Consider the following 19041-nt stretch of genomic DNA (forward strand, 5'->3'; position numbering starts at 1 on the left):
CCAATCACAGATTACTAACATCTGAAATATTAAATGTATTAAATTGGAAAAATTAATTTAATGTTGAAGGTAGCAGGTACACAAGCAGAATGAAATCAGAAGAAAAAGCTTTGGATACTTCCACTGAGAAAAAAAGTATAACCCCATTGAGTTCATTTCCACAGGCCGTACCCAATTCACCCATCTGTCCCAAGGAATTCAGCTGACCCTAATTTTATGCAACTTTTAATTTGAAGACTGTATTGAAGTAAAATTCCCTTACCTGTGAAGCCTGAACAATAATTGGCACACCAAGCAGCTTCTGTCCAGTCAAACCTATTGCGAGTGGAACAGAGCTCACATCGACAAATTCCACATAAGCAATTCCTTTTGAACGTCTCGAGTTCCTGTCTGATATCATCCTTACATCTCGAACCTATGCAAACAGAGATGCAATACTGTTCAATTTAACAACATCCAATATCAATGCAGATGCTGCACAATGTTCAAAAGTCACTGGACTCTCCATCCAACTCTGGATTTTAAAAATGCTCAATCCCCAGGAAAGTATATTTATAAATGAAACAGAATCGCAGAACAGAACTAGGAGTAGGCCATCTGGCCGCTCAAGCCTGCTCCACCATTCAAGATCATGGCAGAACTTTTCATAGTCTCATCTCCATTTACCTATCCAACTGCCATAACCATTAATTTCTTTACTGCTCAAAAATCTATCTACCCTTCCCTTTAAAACATTCAAATGAGGTAGCCTCAACTACTTCACTTGGCAGGGAATTCACAGATTCACAGCCCTTTGGGTGAATAAGTTCCTTAACTCAGTCCTAAATCTCCTCCCCTTTATGTTGAGGCCATGTCCTCTAGTTCTGGTTTCACTTACCAGTGGAAACAACCTCCCTGCTTCTATCTTATCTATTCCCATCATAATTTTGTTTCAATAAGATCTTCCCTCAGTCTAACATTCCTTCTTTGAACAAGCTTCTAATCTACTCAGTCTCTCTTCATAAACCAATCCTCTCAACTCCAGAATCAACTGAGTGAATCTCTTCTACACCCCCTCAAACGCCAATATATCCTTTCTCAAGTAAGGAGACCAAAACTGTACACAGTACTCCAGGTAAGGCTTCACCAACACCATATGCAGCTGCAACATAACGTCACTATTAAACCTAAGCTGCATGTGGCTTCTTGCCACCCCACCAATCTTTTGAATGAACTGAGCAGGTGGGCAGACTACTGCCTCAAACTGCGATCACACCAGACCAACATCAGCAGTACTGCAAATTCTCAACATTTTTTGAGCACGTGGGTTGCTGGCCGAAACAGCAGCCACTTGATCTCCAGTCCAGCAGTGCGACTCTATTCCCACAGAGATTATAAACGTCACCATGTATTGGGTTTACAGGTATCCCTACAACTTCTAATGAAGGGTTTCCAAAATCTTTTTTGGCTGTTGCAGTCATCACTGCATTACATCAACTGGGGGCAGGCATGGGAAGATGGAGGAAGACAAGAAATCATCCCTACTGAATTTAAATGCTTTACCATCAACAGAAAGAGCTGTTAATTTACCCTTTGTCCAAAGCCCAAATAACAGTGGGCAGTATATTATATGGATATAAATTAGCCCCAATGTAACTTGTTCTGCTCTAATAACCATTTGATTATCTCCCCAAACCAGCATTTCTACATGCAAAAACCTCGACCAATGATATCTGTCAATGTACAGCACATTCAACAGAATCATACATAATAATAACAATGCAACACTTCATCTTGAACAAGAGATGGAAATTATATACAAGCTTATAGGACAAGAACCTGCCAATTCTGAAGAAAATTGAAATCAGAAATGGGAGCAAAATGTGTTTAAGATCACAACTATGAAATATTTTCTCCACTGAATTAAAAAATTCTGGATAAGTATTAAATCACCCTTTTAATTCGTATAAAGACAAATAACAATGATCCTACCTTTCCCACTGATGAAAAGAATTCCTCCAAGTCTCTCGGTCGAATTCGAGCTGCAAGCTGCATACAGAACACTGTTCGGGCATCTCTTTCTTCAGGTGAAATGTTGTCAATTGGCTCCCTATGATAGTAAACAATGTCTTAGATAGAGATCATGCATTCAAAATACTGTGTAAAGATTGTATCAATGTAAAATTAGCTTCAATACAAGCTTTTACTGTGACCATGCCCAAATTGTAAGTTATGTATTTCTGGTAACAATGTGAAGAAACCAAGCCAAACAAATCAGTTTAGCAGGTTTCAAACCTCAACATCAGTAAGCAGCCCTGCCACACGTACAGTAGCAGGTACACTGATGCATCATTACATGTCCCCAAAATGGCTTCAACCTTGGTTCAAGGGAAGAACAAGACTAAAGCTGACAGGCTGGCATTCTTGCTGCTGAGACAAACTGGCTTTCTAAAATTCTATTCTTAAAAGCCAGAATGAAACAAAATAACAGAAAACAAATCTAGTAAATGTACTGTAGAAAAGTGGTACGTTTAAAAAATAATAAAATTGGAATAAAAGTCAAGCATGTATTAGGAGTTAATGTGCCAGTTACACTCCCAATTTCAACACCATTATCCCAACAAAACTCATCTCCAAACTCCATGACCTGGAGCTCAGCTCCTCCCTGTGACTGGTTCCTTGAGTTCCTAACCCAGAGACTGCAATTAGTAAGAATAGGTGACGACATATCCTCCACAATTATCCTCAACATGACTGCTCCTAAAGCTGTTCTGTCAGCCCCTTACTATACTTCTTTCATACTTATGACCATGTGGCCAAATTCTGCTCCAACTCCATCTTCAAGTTTGCTGATACATCACTGTAGCAGGCAGGATCTCAAGCAAACAATGATGAGACGGAGCACAGAAGAGAGAGAATCAGTGAAATGGTGCTACGACAATAATCTTTCCTTCAGTGTCAGTAAAATGAAGGAGATAGTTATCAGAAGGTGTAGTGGAGGACATACCCCTGTCTACAGTGATAAAGCGAAGATGGTAAAGAGCTTCAGGTTTCTGGGTTTTCAGATCACCAATCTGTCCTGGTCCCTCCAGCCAATGCTGTAGTTAAGAAAGCTGCGATAACTCTACTTTCTCAGAAGGCCAAGTAAATTCAGCATGACCACTACGACTCTCATCAATTTTTACAGGTGCATCATAGAAATCATTCTTTCTGGATGTATTACAGCTTGATATGGCTCCTGCTCTGCCCAAGACCGCAAAAAGCTACAAGTAATTGCCCTGTCCATCATCATCAGCCTCCCATCCACTAACTCCGTCTATACCTCTCGCCGCCTCAGAAAAACAACCAACATAATCAAGGGCCCCACTCACCCCGGACACGCTCTCTTCCACCATCTTTCATTGGCGAAAAAGGTACAAAGGTCTGAAAACATTTACTAGACTCAAGAACAGCTTCTTCCCTGCCACTATTAGACTTTTGAATGGACCTACCATTTATTAAGTTGATCTTTCTCTATACCCTAGCTTTGACTGTAACATTACATTCTGCCCTTTCTCATTTCCTTCCCTATGTATTCTAGGAACAGTATGCTTTGTCTGTATAGCACACAAAAAATACTTTTCACTGTATACAAATACACGTGACAATAAATCAAATCGAAAGAATGCTGCAGAATACAATAGCCACGTACAAAAAGAACTAATAGCAAAGTCCACTGCGCATATCCTTGGTCACATTAATTGCAACCGATTTTGAGGCGTTAACCAACCCAAAAATACAACGACCCAATTCAAAACAAAAATCTTAAGTTGACTATAAATCAGAATGATTGACTCACGCCTCTCTACCTCTACAAAACATGCAATTTTGTAAACATGTAAAAATTCCACCAATGTTGTTTCTTGCATCCAAGGTATTACCTTATTGGACTTTTATCCTTTTTATGGGGGCTTCTGCTTCGGGAGCGCCTTCGACTTTGAAATGAAAGAAAACACGAGAACAAATTAGTACATGTTGAGGGAGCTACTAAAAGCAATAATTAATAAATTTGAGATATGCAAGTGGTTTGTTTTAATAAACAGCTGCAACGTAAATCAAGTCCTGGCAAGTTTCCAAGGAAGAGCCAAGTATATTTCTGAAAGTCTCAGCTCAGATCCATCTACTCTACTGCAAAAACTAGTTGACAATTTACTGTCTCAAGCTCTGTGAAGTTCAATTTGTACATTTAGGATTATTAATTCCAGATTGTTGGAATTAAAACCATCCGCTAAGGGGTCACAAGCTTCATACAATACCAAATTATTTCCATAATCAGTCACAGGGAAAAAAAATCCAGCTATAGAATGGGTCTGGAGGGAATTACCAAAAGCTTTAATGAATAAATTCACCGTTTTAATAATCAGACAGCTGCAGTGTAAATCAGGTGCTGGCAAGATTCTACTGTTGAAATGGATTAAATATTTTAATACATAGAACATGACTACTACTTTTACCTGAACTTCGTGAAAATGAACAACTCAACAATTTAATTTTCTGAACAAGTTCCAAGCTTAGAGAACAGGTAAAATGATAGATGGGAATTAACTAAGCTGCGCAAGAGGGTAGGGTATGGTATAGACAGCTCAAGTACAGCAGGGTTCATGTCCAACAAATTGAGGAAAGGCTGGTTTAAAAAAGGGGTTTTGAGAACTACTGCCAGATATATTTTCTAGACACTGGAATGAACAGATGAATGTCAATGATGTTTCCAACTCCTATACTTCCCTGTGTTCTTGTCTGTTAGGTTAAGTGCAAATTAACTGCGAGATTGCTAAATTAAAAAACAAACTAATTTTCACGTTTTAAATCTGTATTAGTTCTGGAAAAAGAACCTTCACAATTTGTTTTAAAACATTTAAATACATACCATCAGTTGTTCAAGCCATCAACAGGAGTTTGAAAAAGAGACTGGCGGGCATATTTATGGAGTGCTTCTTATATTTAGTTACAAAAAGTAATGGACCAGTTTGTCATTTTAAGTAGGACTCCTAACCAATACAATTTAATAACACACCTTATTTTGATACCGGGTTGCATGCCAATCTTCCCTCTGCTGCTGCTACCACTGCTGAATTTTGGACCAGAACTAGAATTAAAAGATGAGACAAAGCCCATTATAGCTACAAGACATATCAGCCACCAGGCTTTGAATAGGGTTGGGATGCATCAACAAGTTTTACATGACAAAATGACAGCCTGAATGTTAGTTTTACAATAGTGGAAAGTGATATAAAACCTTCTTATAATGGAGCTTTAGTCACCAGTTAAAGATGTGTTTCCCCCATCTATTCTGTTATTACTGTGCCAAGGATTGACTACCCTAATTCCACCTCAGTTGTAGGCTTTCAGATCTATGGTTACCATATGCACATACGATTATTATTTACAATGTAAATTATGAAAGATAAGTCATTTTGGCTAATCACACACCAAATGAATCCCAAATCAAAAGGATGCAAATGAAAATCATTCAAAGCAGTGAAAACACAGCGAAGGGTAAACACACACATACGTAGGCCGCTATAGAAAGTTAACAGGCACAATATAAGCCGCATATGTTACAAACGTTTTGAACAATGTAAAACAATAAAATCTATTTAACATAGTTCCTCTAATTAAGCAAAAACAAATGCATTTGATTTTATTTTGTGGATTCTAAAAGTCAAAGTTGGAAATGGGCATTAAAACCATAACCAATATTCAATGTGCAACTTTTAAGCTATTAGTAAAAGTATGTTACAAGGGACAATTTGTTCTCAATACCCATTCTCAAAATAATCACATCGGAATCGAGCATAAAGCATGATGAAAAGGAAAAAAATGAAACTGAGGTAACAATTCAGCATCTCTGCATGCATGTACACTCAGCCCCATGTCTACTCATTATATGCAAGCTAGAGACTTTTCTATACAATTTATAAATACTTTTACAAACGTTGCTCTGCAAAAAGTGTTTTCTGTCATAGTGGGGGGAAATGCCTCAATTCTAAAGGCTATGCAAATTGCAATTACAGAAATAATTCACAGTGCAAAATAAGTCAACCATTTAAAATAGTTGCACATCAACTTAAATGTTGAAAAGGAGTGTGCCAAAATGAAGTGTCTTCTGTTTTAAAAAGTTTGGCAGAAATGATAAAACACATTAAAGGAATGAAACTTCATTCTAAACAGAATTGCAATTAAATGCATTGGAAGTCTCTTTAGATGCAAAAATGGTAAATATGCCTTCTTCAGTGAGGTGTTGTGCAGGAGAAAAAAGGTGAGAAAGGAGAGCAGGAAGGAAGCAGCAACTGAGAGGTCACTAGCTGGCTGAAATTTTAAGTTTCCGAGTCATTTAGACACTGACAATGTCTGAGTGGGAGTGTTTTATCCGTTACCAGAGCATAAGAATGGGATAATGAGCAATATCTTATCAAATTCTGACATTTAAACTACTCAAAACATTTTTAAAATATGGTATATGCAATGTTTGCGGACAGATTCATGCCCATTTCAAAAGAATAGAACCACATGAAAGATTGTCAGATTAAGTTGGAGAAGCATGTGTTATTAACATAAAATTGATCATTAACACAATGTCACAACATACTATCCCCGTTCTCACAAGCTGAAGATTAAAAACCGCTAGCAGTTTTGATCGAGTATAATTGTAGGGATTAGAAATAACACTACAAATACTTACATAAGTCGCTTCTCCAAACTAAGCAGGTAGAGATGGCAGAAAGAATTTACATGAGTACACACTCAACTTCTAAAGCATCAGCAATTCCACTGTTTGACTGAGGTCAGTTTAAACTATTACTACTTGCGCAAGCATTGATTATCCTCAAAAGCCATCTTGTGGCTAACACAGGAACACACTGCCAGCTCGTGAACTGCAAGTGCAATTAGAATGGAACAGCGTTTTCTCAGATTCCATTATGAAATCAGTTCTAAGAACAATCTTCAATTATTTCTGAAGTTTAAAGAAAACCTTTACAAAGTTGAAAATGTATACCATACCAGTACCATATTAGAACATCAGGATTAGAAGCTGCACCAAGAGCAGAGAAATAGATTAAAAATACCCCACACTTAACACTTTTACTCTTGCTAGGTCCTGGTTTTAACTCTCAATTGCCAGACAAAAATAATTCCCAATTAGTCAACTCTTATTAGTTGTCTGTGTTATTAAGGTTGTTCAGACTGGTGTACATTTCTGGCAAGATTGCATTTAAAAAAATGCCCATCACTAATCTTAAAAGATATGCCCTTCAATTGAAAGCAGTTATTTGCCCCAAAAGTGACTGTGAAGGGAATAAAAGATGGCATCAAGATTCGATCCATCCAGAACATGTTAGTACACTAGTTGCAATATACCATGCACAAGACATTCAATAATTTAATGGAACAGCAGGTATAGAGATAACTAGCAAAGAATCAGGATGGAAACAATGGACTACATATTAACTATATCCATGTAGGAGGATCGGTAACAGTGGCAGGAATTTTCACCTCTGCCAGAGTCCGTTGAAATGCAGTGTGGATGTTAACCACTACAGCTATGTTTTGATTCATAAATTTTGGCCCTGTATCAAAGGAATTAAAACATTTACTTGTATAATACAAAAAATATTCTGAAAGAAAAAGGTATCTACAGTATTCCCTCCTTCAGAAATTTGCTCTGGCTTGGTGTAGACATGCTAAAAAAAACTGGCCTCAAACCAATTTTGGATCAAGTACAAACTTGATCAAATACAATTACCTATAGTATGGGATGTGAACACTTTGTTACACTTGAAACCTATTCTTCAAGCATTCCTATCTAATTCTGTAGCTGGAAATTATTTTTGCAGTATTTATGTTTAGTAAATGCGAGTTAGCTAAGGTGTCAAACGAAAATTCTGCAGATGTTGAAAGTCTTAAACAAAAACAGAATACTAAAAATACACAGATCAGGCAGCATCTGTAGAGACAGAAACAGTCATGTTGACAAATCCCCACAGATCCACTCAAAAATCAATCTCAAAAGGTTAACTGTTTCACTCAGATGCTGCCTGACCCACTGAGTACTTCCAGCATCTTTGGCATATAGAAAAGATTTCAAAGAGTGAAAAGTTAACATACAATGGGCTCCTATAGCGGCCTCTTTCTACCCTCCGGCGGTCCTTGCTTCGACTGCGACGATGTTCTCTACTCTTGCTGCTCTTTCTCTCTCTGCTCCTGCTTCTCCTCCTGTCCCGTTCTTTGCTGCGCCTGCGCTCTTTGCTTCTGCTTCTTTTCCTTTCACGACTATGACTGCGACTTCGGCTCTTCTTTTTCCTGAGGAAAAAATGTAAGTGACGTCATGTAGGCATATAATTCAGTAGCTGCTGATTGCAGGACAATATTACTATTAATTCAATTATTAAAGAGAAGTTATACATCAGCATCAGAAACACCATTTGCTATCAATGCACCAAAGCAAGGCTTTTGGCATGATCAGCCAATTCAGTCCGTAGAAGCTGCTGTCCAGATCTGGCTTCAATTTTTGAAATGTCCAACTAATATTTTACAGGTAGAGGTTCAGCTCCATGGTACTAATACAACTGCAAATAAAACTATTCTGAATGTTATATCAATTGCACTGTTCTACTATCAACTAAAATTTACCAAATTTTGATCTATGGGAAAGATGGCCAATACAGTAGTTTCTTTAAAAAACATATGGATGTAGACAGTCATTTTCAGTGCCAGGGCATAAAGGCCCAAGGCCCAGAAGTCTTCATCTCCAAAACTGGACACTATGGAAGAGCAAGAGCACTTTGCATCCAATTCGTGCATGAAGACTTTATTCCAAAAGCTCTTGCACTCTATTCTTTAAGAGGAAACCTCTGCTTAAGATTTCTCCAGTTTTTAAAAGCTTCAAATGAAAATAGTGTAAAACATCTCATTTGCTCTTAAAAAACTGAATTAAAAAGGCACAAATCATATTCTGTATTAACCTACCGAAACATGATCACTTTATTGGACTTGGATTGTATTTTAAAATTTTTGGCTTTACTTTAATGTATGCCTTTTCACAATAATTTACTTACTTTTTACTACGCTCCTCTTGTCCATTGGCTTTGCTCGATTTGTTCTCATCCTAGGCAGGTCGACAGAAGAACATCAGAATGACGAAGGGGAAACATTTTGCAAGTCGTGAGGGGAAGGGAAGAGGGAATAAGAAAATATAGAACATAATGATTTAAAAAAATATTACAAAAATAGAAACTCTAAAGTTTCTTTGAAACGGACCCTTCTATAGACATTAGATTTTATTAATTACATAATTTATAAATTAGGAATTTAGGAAGATAGGAGATAATCTTGCTGCTACTGACACACCGATCAGTACCAGTGCTAAAAGTGTGCCTAAGACATGTGTGGCTGTGTTAGCTGTAAGCCACAGTTGATTTCCTGCGACCAGTCCTGTTCCTCACGTCTTCGCCCATTTGTGCTGGAAGGGTGCGACTGTAAGAGCTTGAAGTCACCTCTCTCACACATCTCGCCCTGAAGCAAACAGGGAATCACACCTCTTAGTAACGCCGATTCCCAAGAAATCTGAAGTCTTCAATAATCCACCAGTTCAGCCTAATCATTCCCTAAATGTGGTCCTGTTTACACAGGGAACATTATTTATATTAAACCAGGTAAAATGAAAGAAACACTATTCAAACACAATCCAACTATTTTGCAGCGGCAAAGCTTGACGTATCACATCACAATCTATTTATTTTTCAAAATACTAGCCTTTTATAAAAATTGCACCATGAGGTTTAAGACTCCCCTGGACACATTTGTAGAAGTTTATTAAAAATGCACATGGACTGAATTATGTGCACAGTGAAGATACTTGTTAATTTAAATTTAGTCAAAAACTATTGTAAAACTCATGTTTTTTTTAAAATAACACCCCTCCCCCTGGCCACAATATGCTGGCAGCATGTGTTCTACAGTATAAGCTCCTTGCAAAGTTTAAGTTTTATGGTAATTCTGAAAGCATACAAATTAAAATAATCTGTCACCGGCTCTAAATTCTACATTACTGTATTCATGTGACAGATGCACTTTTAAATGCCACTCCTCACTGAAGACAATGATAAACAAGTTAAATGAGTTAAACTCAGTAGCACTGCAAAGGAAGCATGCTTTCCGATTGTACCGCAAAAGCATTTTACTTAACAGCTTCCAGCAAAAATAAATTCTCAAGTGCCTGTCAGCATTTTTCATGTTAGATTTAGAAAGGTTCCCCCCCTTTACCCCTCCATGTATGTGTAGTGTGATATAAATAGCATTCTGTATAGCAAAGTTATGCAATTTGCAGAAGGACCGTCAAGCCTTGAGCTAGTCAAAACAAAATATTGTGTTAGAACAGATGAAAGACGTTATGCATTTGTTCTGTAGTTTGTAGAGTCTGTTTCAGACACACTTTTCACGTGCATCTACATTTATCCCACTTCGTTCAGCGAAACACCAATCGGATGCAGCAAGCGCTCTACCTACTGGCACAAATTGCCTAAAATTTACCTTCAGGCCTCAAAGTTAGATGAATTACTTTTTGTAGCCTTACACAGGCTGTATTATAAAATTTACTGAAGAACAGGCAACAAGAAGCCAGCTATCACAATACTAATTTATCTCATTATGTTCCTTAGTCTTAATATCCTTAGAAGAGCCTGCACAATCAATCAATTTAGCTCAGAATTTAACTATATTTTAAAAATACCATAACAAAATGGTATTTCAACTACATTCTGCTTTATTAACAATCGGGATGAACTCTGAGTCTTTGCAGGCCACCCAAAACTCTACGGTTAAGCTTCCAGCTGCTTCGACTGCAGCAAAGGCATGATCAAAAGATGGGGAATCTCAAAATAATTTAGTGGAACAAATACATTAGCGTCTATCTTCTGGACAATGGCTCTAGCCCATATTCTGGAATCATTTATTTGAAGTTGTCAACTGCATAATTGAGGTTCAATGGCCCAACACTTGAGCTTCCTACACCCAGCCTACATGAGACTGCAAATCCAGCCATTTTGTAAGCTTCCAATCGTGAATCTTGATTTCTCTGTGTAAACAGGGCCGTGTTTTCTGTAGAACTTTATTCTATCAATAGTATAAATGCATTACATACAGTGAAAGTAAAATTTAACAGATCAATATAGTTTACGTTTAGGTTCTGTGAAACTTTTTTTGCATGCAGAATATTAGTTTCTCTTCTAAAACCTCTAAATAATGGATTTTTTTTTGTTGTTGTTTACAATTCATCTACTCTTTGATACTACAATGCAATAAGTTTACTGTTTAAAACCGTACTTTCACCTTGTTGCTATACCAAAGAATAGGCCATCTTTTCTTGGGCTTTGGGTTTTTACCCAGGGTACCACAGAACAGCGATACTTCACGCAATTACTACCTTATTGTTTGATAGTTCAGACTGGAATCAAAGCTGTATTCATGGTAGTAGAGATGTGATATCACTAGGCAAGTCTACAAAAAGAGATAGATGGGCATTTATTCATCACTCTAATCGAAACTACTGCAAAAAAAGATCTCATTTCTAGTTGCAGAACCAGCTCAACAGTAAAGAAAAACTTTACTTAAATGTAGTGAAATATCTGTATTCTATATGCAGTAAATATTAAAATGAAAGGGTTATGGAACTGTGATATTCAATGAGTATAGCACAGCAGTAGTTTCATAAATGGTGCTATATTGTTCTGTATTTTATGACCTGCGTGAGTGCCATTGCTCCTCACCTCCTTCCTGTAAGGTGCTTCGAGCATTGCTTCGATATCCAAGTCATCTGCCATCTTTTTTGATTGCCACCTGAAAAACACATAACAGAAGCAGGGACAATTAAGAATACAGTAGTAGTTTTGAATCAGAATGTCTTCTAAACAGGTTATAATAAAAATGACTAATGTTCTACCTAATTGCTTAGCTAAAATTTACCCACTTTTCTTTCTCAAAAATTTTGTAACACTGGCAAACTGTATATTTTTTAAAACATCAATACCTTGCTTTGGGAGGGATTGGCGAAAGGATAAGCCCTAAGTAACATTTACGAAATAGTCCAAACAGCTAACTGAAGCTTTCTCCTCATGTCTGTTTTAATATCTGGATGTGCAGGTTGCAAAATAAGCTGCAATGTATTTTATGCAATACATTTCCAGAAGTTTATTAGGACAACCAGACAAATTACTCAGCAGCTAAATTGGTAGAATTTCAAATCTTGTTATTTGATTTCCCTGATGAGAGCAAATAATTTATGCATGCTTTCACTAAAAGGTATAACGATGAGCAGAATTAAATTTGAGGAATAAATTTAGTGTTTTAACATTTTGGTGTGTCAATGTATATTCATTGAAGATTCTATTTAATTGAACAGTGGTAAAGCTTTCCCCATATGAAAACTTTAGTAGAATGTTTTAAGAAATCTGCTGTTTACACAGACAATGCCATTGGTGTCCTTAAGAATCTGATAAGTAGCTTTGACAAAAGCTGTAGAAGTCACAAATAAAAGCCTGTGTGGCACACAAAATTTAGACATGTTCAGCAACACCAGAACAGTCTAAGTCAATAAATACTGTTTTACAATAAACTACTTCATTTACATGATCCAGAAAATTCAGTTACAAAACATTACTCAACTGTACTAGATATAATAAAAATGATTTAAATAGGAGACTGCTTAGATCATTAAAAATTGAATACTTTAGAATATAAAGCCTCTGTTAAAGCAGGCTTTTTTGATACACATCTTTTGCTTTGTTGATAATTTTTGGTTTTTTTAGTAGTACCTCATTCTAATGGGCAGTCAGACCACCCAGGAACAATGACAATATATGGAGGAAAAACATCTGCAGGAAAATGCAATATTGGTTTTCTGGCTACGAAGATTTATTTCAAAATCACCCTGTAGCACAAGTACAGGTCATTATGGTGTGGGGTCAGCTGGACACTAAACTATGATGGCTCCAGCAAGGCCACAGATTTTTTTTCCCCCTTAAATCAGGAGCTACAAAATTAAATCCCTGAGATTTAAATAAGGAAAAGTAATCAAGTCATAACTAATCTATTTCAGCATGCTGAAAGTTTAACACATGCTCGATTTCTCCAGGTTCAAGTTGTTGACGCAAGATTCTATCTTTCATGCAACTTGGAACTTGGCTATTTATCCTGTTCATTTACTCGTCATGTTTCATTGATAAAACAAGCACTGTTAAAAGTGCTGCAGCAAATATTTTGATACGCTGATATTTTTACTTAAAACAACACAAAAAAATTACCCGTTTCATGCAGTTAGTCTTGGGATAATTTTACTTTAGGCTGAAATTTAAAAATTCAGCGTATTAATACAAAATACTTTAAATGGTTGTTCAGGCTCTATCATTTTCATTTAGTCTCAAATTTTTACCCATTGCTTCCGTGTGTGACATCCCAGTATTATTTTAGTTTTTTTTCATCCAAACTCTTCAAAACTCCTGCTTTTTAGGGAAACAATGCACATTAGTAAGATACTGGCTGATTTGCACAAAATCTACCTCTGCAAGACTGCTTCTTAAAACAGAAAAATAACTGATTCCAAAGCTGGCCATTTACAGCAGAAGGAACTATTTTTCAGAATAGTTTTACAATGTATGGAAAAATGCAACCCGTCTCGTGGACAAAAAATTGCAGAAAAATTTACATGAAATTTGATGGTTACAGAATTTCTACTATCACAGATTTTGCAGTGAAGGCGTAGCAACAATTAGGGCTCCATCCTTCAAATATAGGGATATATAATATTGTAGATTTTTTTGAGGGGTTTGTTAGCAGTCCGTAGAAAATCAGCCCTCCTTTTTCAACAACACTGGAGAATCTGCAACACACAGGTACAAAATGATTCTTTTTACAATTGCACATGACATTCTTCTTCAGCAAAGTAGATAATACTCCCACCCCACAACTATCTGACAGCCACTAGTTCACAGTTTACTTCCATGGTATCTTCGTTCTTGACAGAATTTGATTCCATCTGGATTTCAGTTACATTAATTTTTCAATTGCATATATACTGTCTGATGCATCATCTTTGCACAATTTAGATTTCTACAAAAAGGAACAAAAAAACATTTTCTCCAACTGTGGTGCTGGCCTTCAGAGAAAATTCACCAATTTTATTCATAGGAGCCATTAAAACTTGACAATTAGATCCACAGAATGATGATCTAAAACAAAAATTACGGGAAAGTTACAATTCTTCTTGAGGGCCTTTGCACCCAAAACTGAAAATTGTTCAATAAATCAGCACAATTGCTCCATTTACGACAACATCATGCTCAAAAAAAGCGATGGAAGGGAAATCATCACTGTCGGCTGTGCAAATTCATTTAACCTTATAGGCATACAATCTTCATTAGGAAATGAGAGGGGCAATCCTGCTCCTAGAATTTGTACAAACGTGCTGACACAGTATTGGTGCCTTGTTAAATATTCTTCAAAGACATCAGAAAGACTGTTCACATCACGGATTGGACAACTAATTTCTGAAGACAGAAAAATGGAAAGTTACATTTGACATAATAAATTATTTTCCTTCAGTACATTGATCTTTTGGGCCCTATCTCGTAGAATTAGTTGTCCTGAAGCAGCCAGCCTCAATTGAAGTCAAAAATTAAGAACAGAAATAAAATAAATTTTACCTGACCAATTAATGGATCTATTTGGTTAGCTTTTCCATCTGACAAGTTTGTTAATTTACCCAAAATCTATCAAAAAGAAAAGCCTATTAGCATAATGACATTTAGCAGGAGCAAACAGCAGCAAAACTGGTATTCAAAGTAGTAGTTGGTATGATACAAAACCAGTACACCTTCCCTAAAAGGCAATGCTGCCACAACTGAGTTAAGGGACAGTATCAAGTTAAAAGAAAAGAATTCCATAAAGGCAAAAGAAAAGTGAAAATCCTTTGGCTAACAGCACTATTAAAGGTAACATGGAAATACAAAGAAAGTAGCTGGTGCAAAAAGGAAATATGAAAAGTTGCAAGGGATATTAAGCCAACAGCAAATGTTCCTAAAAAAGCTCTTGAGTGGAAAGGAGAAACAGTCCCGAATGCAAGCAAAATCAGAGTCTGGAGTCACAAGTAAGCCAGACCAGACATGGGTGCTGATTTCCTTCCCTGAAAAGTGGGGTTTTACGACAATTGACAATGGTTTCATGGTCAGCACTAGACTTTTAATTTCAGATTTTTATTGAATTCAAAGTTGACGATCTGTCATGGCGGGTTTCAAACGCAGGTCCCCAGAGCATTACCCTGGGTCTCTGGATTACTAGCCCAGTGACAATCCATGAAAGAGTGAAGTCAACCAGTTTTGACTCAGATAGGTAGTTTGGACTATTTCCTAATAATGGCAGAGTAGAAACTGTGAAGTAGTAAAGGGGTTTATGCGTAATGTACACAGGTCAGTAAAAGATAATGCAAAAGGCCAATGGAACATTGTATTCCAGTCCCCTTGAGGTCAAAGAGGAGAAAGTGATTTTCAATTGTAGAGACTAGGTGAGACCAAAATCTGGTGTACTATGTTCAATGTTAAGCACCACACCTCAGGAAAGATATGGAAACGAAAGATTAAAAATCCAATTCACCAGAATGAAACCGGGTTTTAAAAGGTCAACTTATGAACAGGTTGCACAAACTTGGGACTGCATTCTACTGAGTTTGGATAGTTAAAATAATAAAAAGAATTTGATATGGTAGATAACTGTTTTCTCCTAGAAGAAAATGTAGAACAAGGGGACATAAAAACAGGGCTATTTAGGAGCGGATACACTTTTTCATACAATGGTACTGAAGATCTTGATCACAGTAACCCCAAATTATCATGTACGCAGACACAATTAAAATTTTACATTTTGTATTTTTGAGACAGGCAATAAGGGATAGGGAGCAAAAACAGGTAGCTGGAGATGAGATACAGATTAGTTACTACCTGATTGAATGGCAGAACAAGCTTGAAGGTAGAATATCATACTCCTGTTTCTTTGTTCCCTGTTACAGGAAGCAAGTATGATACTTACAGGAAGGCGTATGCAAGATTGGATTAAAAATAATTAGCATAAATTGCACAATAGCATAGTGTGCTCCTGAAGTGAAACTACCACAATCACAGAATGCCTGGGAATTAGTTTGGTTCTTGGGGAGCTTAATTTGGGTCAGGGCTGGTCTGCCCCATCCACGACTTTACATCAAAGGGCAGAAGGCCAGAAAATGTAATGGCCGAGTTGAGGCACAAAAATGCCACAATCTGATAAAATAATGGAATATGGACTCAATGGTCTAGGTTTGCTCCTGTCATGCAAAATGGCTCAAAACTTTACACGCCATTCTTTTAGTAGCACTTGCACGCCCCAAAATAGATTTGCCAAAACAACTACTTTTCAAACTACACATGCCTTAATGTGCTTTTTTCAATAATGACACACACTTCAACCCTTAGCAATGGTGAATGGGAATCTACACCATCTAAACACAATCTGAATTTTGATGTAAAGCTAGGAGTTGTTCAAAATTAACACATTAAATTGCCACAGAACTGTTTCTTCAAAATGGAAAGAAATTTAGTTAGCTAATCTAAACATACTTAAGGCACCAGACAAAGCTCAAATCTAAATCCAAAATGAGCTTTCAATTAACTGAACCTTGCAGCGTTATAATGGATCCTCAGGATTGAGACCTTGGAACTAGTGTCTAAGTCTTGAGAACATGAATGAACAGAACTGATAAAATAAAATGATTCTCCCTCCTCCACATTGAATGACCGCTAGTGTGCAAATTTAAGGGCTGTAACTCATGTCACTCTACAGCCTTCAGTGTTTACTGACTAAAGTATGGAGAACCTGTAACAATCCTTTTCTTTAAAAAGTGTGCCTCCTTTCAAAGCAAAAATACACTACATAACAGAATCATGAGATGAAGAAAAAAAATCTTCACTTAAAGGGTAGTGAATGTGTGGAAATGTCTACCACAGAGGGGAGTGAAAACCAGGATTCTTTTTTATTTATTCATGGGACATGGATATTGCTGGCTGGCCTGCATCTATTGCCCATCCCTAGAGCAGGACAGTTGAGAGTCAACATTGCTTTAGCTCTGGAGTCACATGCTGAGGGTATGCCGGTGTTGGACTGGCGTAAACACAGTAAAAAGTCTGACAACACCAGGTTTTAGTCCAACCTATTTATTTGATAATACTCACAAGCTTTCGGGGTTAGCCCCTTTCACCTGACGAAGGGGCTAACCCCGAAAGCTTGTGAGTATTATCAAATAAATAGGTTGGACTAAAACCTGGTGTTGTCAGACTTTTTACTGTGTCACATGCTGGCCAGACCAGGTAAGGAGGGCCGATTTCCTTCTCTCAAGGGCATTAATGAACCAGATGGGGGTTTCCCAACAATTGACAGTAGTTTCATGATCATTAGTAAATTCTTAATTCCAGATTTTTAAAAAGTTGAATTAAAATTCCACCAGCTGCCCCGCAGTGGGATTGAACCAGAGTTCCCAGAACATTAGCTGAGTTTCTGGTTTAATAATCTAGTGATAATACCACTAGGCCAATGCCTCCCCATTAACTGAATATGATCAGCCATGATCAAAATCAATGGCAGAGCTGGCGTGAAGAGACAAATGGCCTACTCCTACTTTCTATCCCCTACTACCAAAAAGTGAAGCTTTCTTGTAGGCGCCAATGTCCTAGCCTTGAACATGCAAGCGATCTATTTTCACATGGAGCTGTACCAGGTCTTAACATTGCTATCCCTAGTGCCATTCCCCTATCCTATCCCCCTACATATTTATCCTCTTTATTTTTAACAAGTGCTTGCTCTCTCAGTTTCTAGAGGGATATTCAATACCTGGGAAAGCCCTAAGAGAAAGTCTCCACTTGGTTATTCTGAGGCTTACACGCTTTGGAAATGATTTTAGATTCGATTTCAGATGACGTGTCTTGTGTGTTTTTTTTCATAAAAGGACTAAATGCCCTTCGCCAGCTTCGGGGGAAAAGGGAGGTCGAGAGGGTAGGAAAATCAAACTTATTGCGCATTAATGTGGGGAACTCACTCCCAGCCCCAGTGTGTTGCATAATAACTTCGACATCTGTGCGAGTTAAGAGGCTCCCGCATCGTCTTAAATCTGACCACTAAAAACCTCGACTTCGACCGCCCGCGGTTTTAAAATAATAAAATCCATCAAAAAGCAGTTTGGGATTTCCTGGCTGCTCGATCTGGCCGCGGTCTCCTGTCCCGCACCCGTTCAAATAACACGCGGCCTCCGGGGGAAAAGGTCGGTGAATAAAAATAAACCGTGGTAGGGAAATAAATTTACCTTAAAATATAACAGTGTGCGAATCCGGTCGGATCTGAACGTTGGCGCCTTTCTCCGCGACCTAAGGCTGATTCTTTTCCTCCCAATCCCTGGGTTTCAGGCCTCGCTGCTCCGGCTCCTCTTCCGCCCTTAGGCCTCGCTCAGGCTCTCTTGTGGAGATATATTTATACACAGAATATTAAAATCGGATCTGCGAGGCGAATTAGCTCTCTGAATTTTTTTTTCTCTACAGAAGCGGGTTTCTCTGAGTGAAATGTGTGCAGTATATGTGTTTATGGGTGCGCGGCTGCTCTCCGTCCCTTTTCACGGACACATGAACAAACAGCCCAGCTCGAGCGCTCCGAGACACAACAAAATGGCGCCGGTTCCGTCCCCGCCCGCCAGCGCCGCACGGGGTTTCCCAGTGACGCCGTCCGCGCAGGGGCTCCGCGTCACGGCGTGCGGCTCTCCTCTCCCTCCCCCGCCCTATCGCCGCCGCCATGGCAACGGGGTCGCACTGGCAACCTCAGTGACGTTAGGCTCTCCTTCCCACAAGGCTCAAAGTGAGCTTCCTCCGCCCCCACCCCACAGAACCCCAGCCCCCACCCCCCACCACAACCCCAACCCCCACCCCCTACCACAACCCCAACCCCACCCCCTACCACAACCCC

At 38.1% G+C, this 19041-nt stretch overlaps 1 protein-coding gene across 8 annotated transcripts in view; it reads right to left on the reverse strand.

Moving 5' to 3' along the window:
* The window catches only part of rbm39a (RNA binding motif protein 39a), a 33882-nt gene extending 15116 nt beyond the window's left edge, over positions 1 to 18766 (reverse strand). The window contains exons 1-12 of one of the 8 annotated variants that reach the window (XM_080204620.1): positions 18392 to 18766; positions 16005 to 16063; positions 14715 to 14780; positions 13718 to 13891; positions 11784 to 11853; positions 9075 to 9124; positions 8125 to 8319; positions 6701 to 6718; positions 5033 to 5104; positions 3900 to 3953; positions 1972 to 2089; positions 263 to 415 (exon numbers count right to left, since the gene is read on the reverse strand). In XM_080204620.1, the coding sequence (XP_080060746.1) occupies positions 263 to 415; positions 1972 to 2089; positions 3900 to 3953; positions 5033 to 5104; positions 6701 to 6718; positions 8125 to 8319; positions 9075 to 9124; positions 11784 to 11853; positions 13718 to 13719 (732 nt within the window). In that variant the 5' untranslated portion in view covers positions 13720 to 13891; positions 14715 to 14780; positions 16005 to 16063; positions 18392 to 18766. The other 7 variants (XM_080204621.1, XM_080204618.1, XM_080204622.1 and 4 more) reach the window with 7 other exon arrangements.
* Between the last annotated feature and the right edge of the window lie 275 nt (positions 18767 to 19041).

This window comes from Carcharhinus amblyrhynchos, chromosome 16 (assembly GCF_965287045.1).
Source record: "Carcharhinus amblyrhynchos chromosome 16, sCarAmb.v2.hapA, whole genome shotgun sequence".
Classification (NCBI taxonomy): domain Eukaryota; kingdom Metazoa; phylum Chordata; class Chondrichthyes; order Carcharhiniformes; family Carcharhinidae; genus Carcharhinus; species Carcharhinus amblyrhynchos.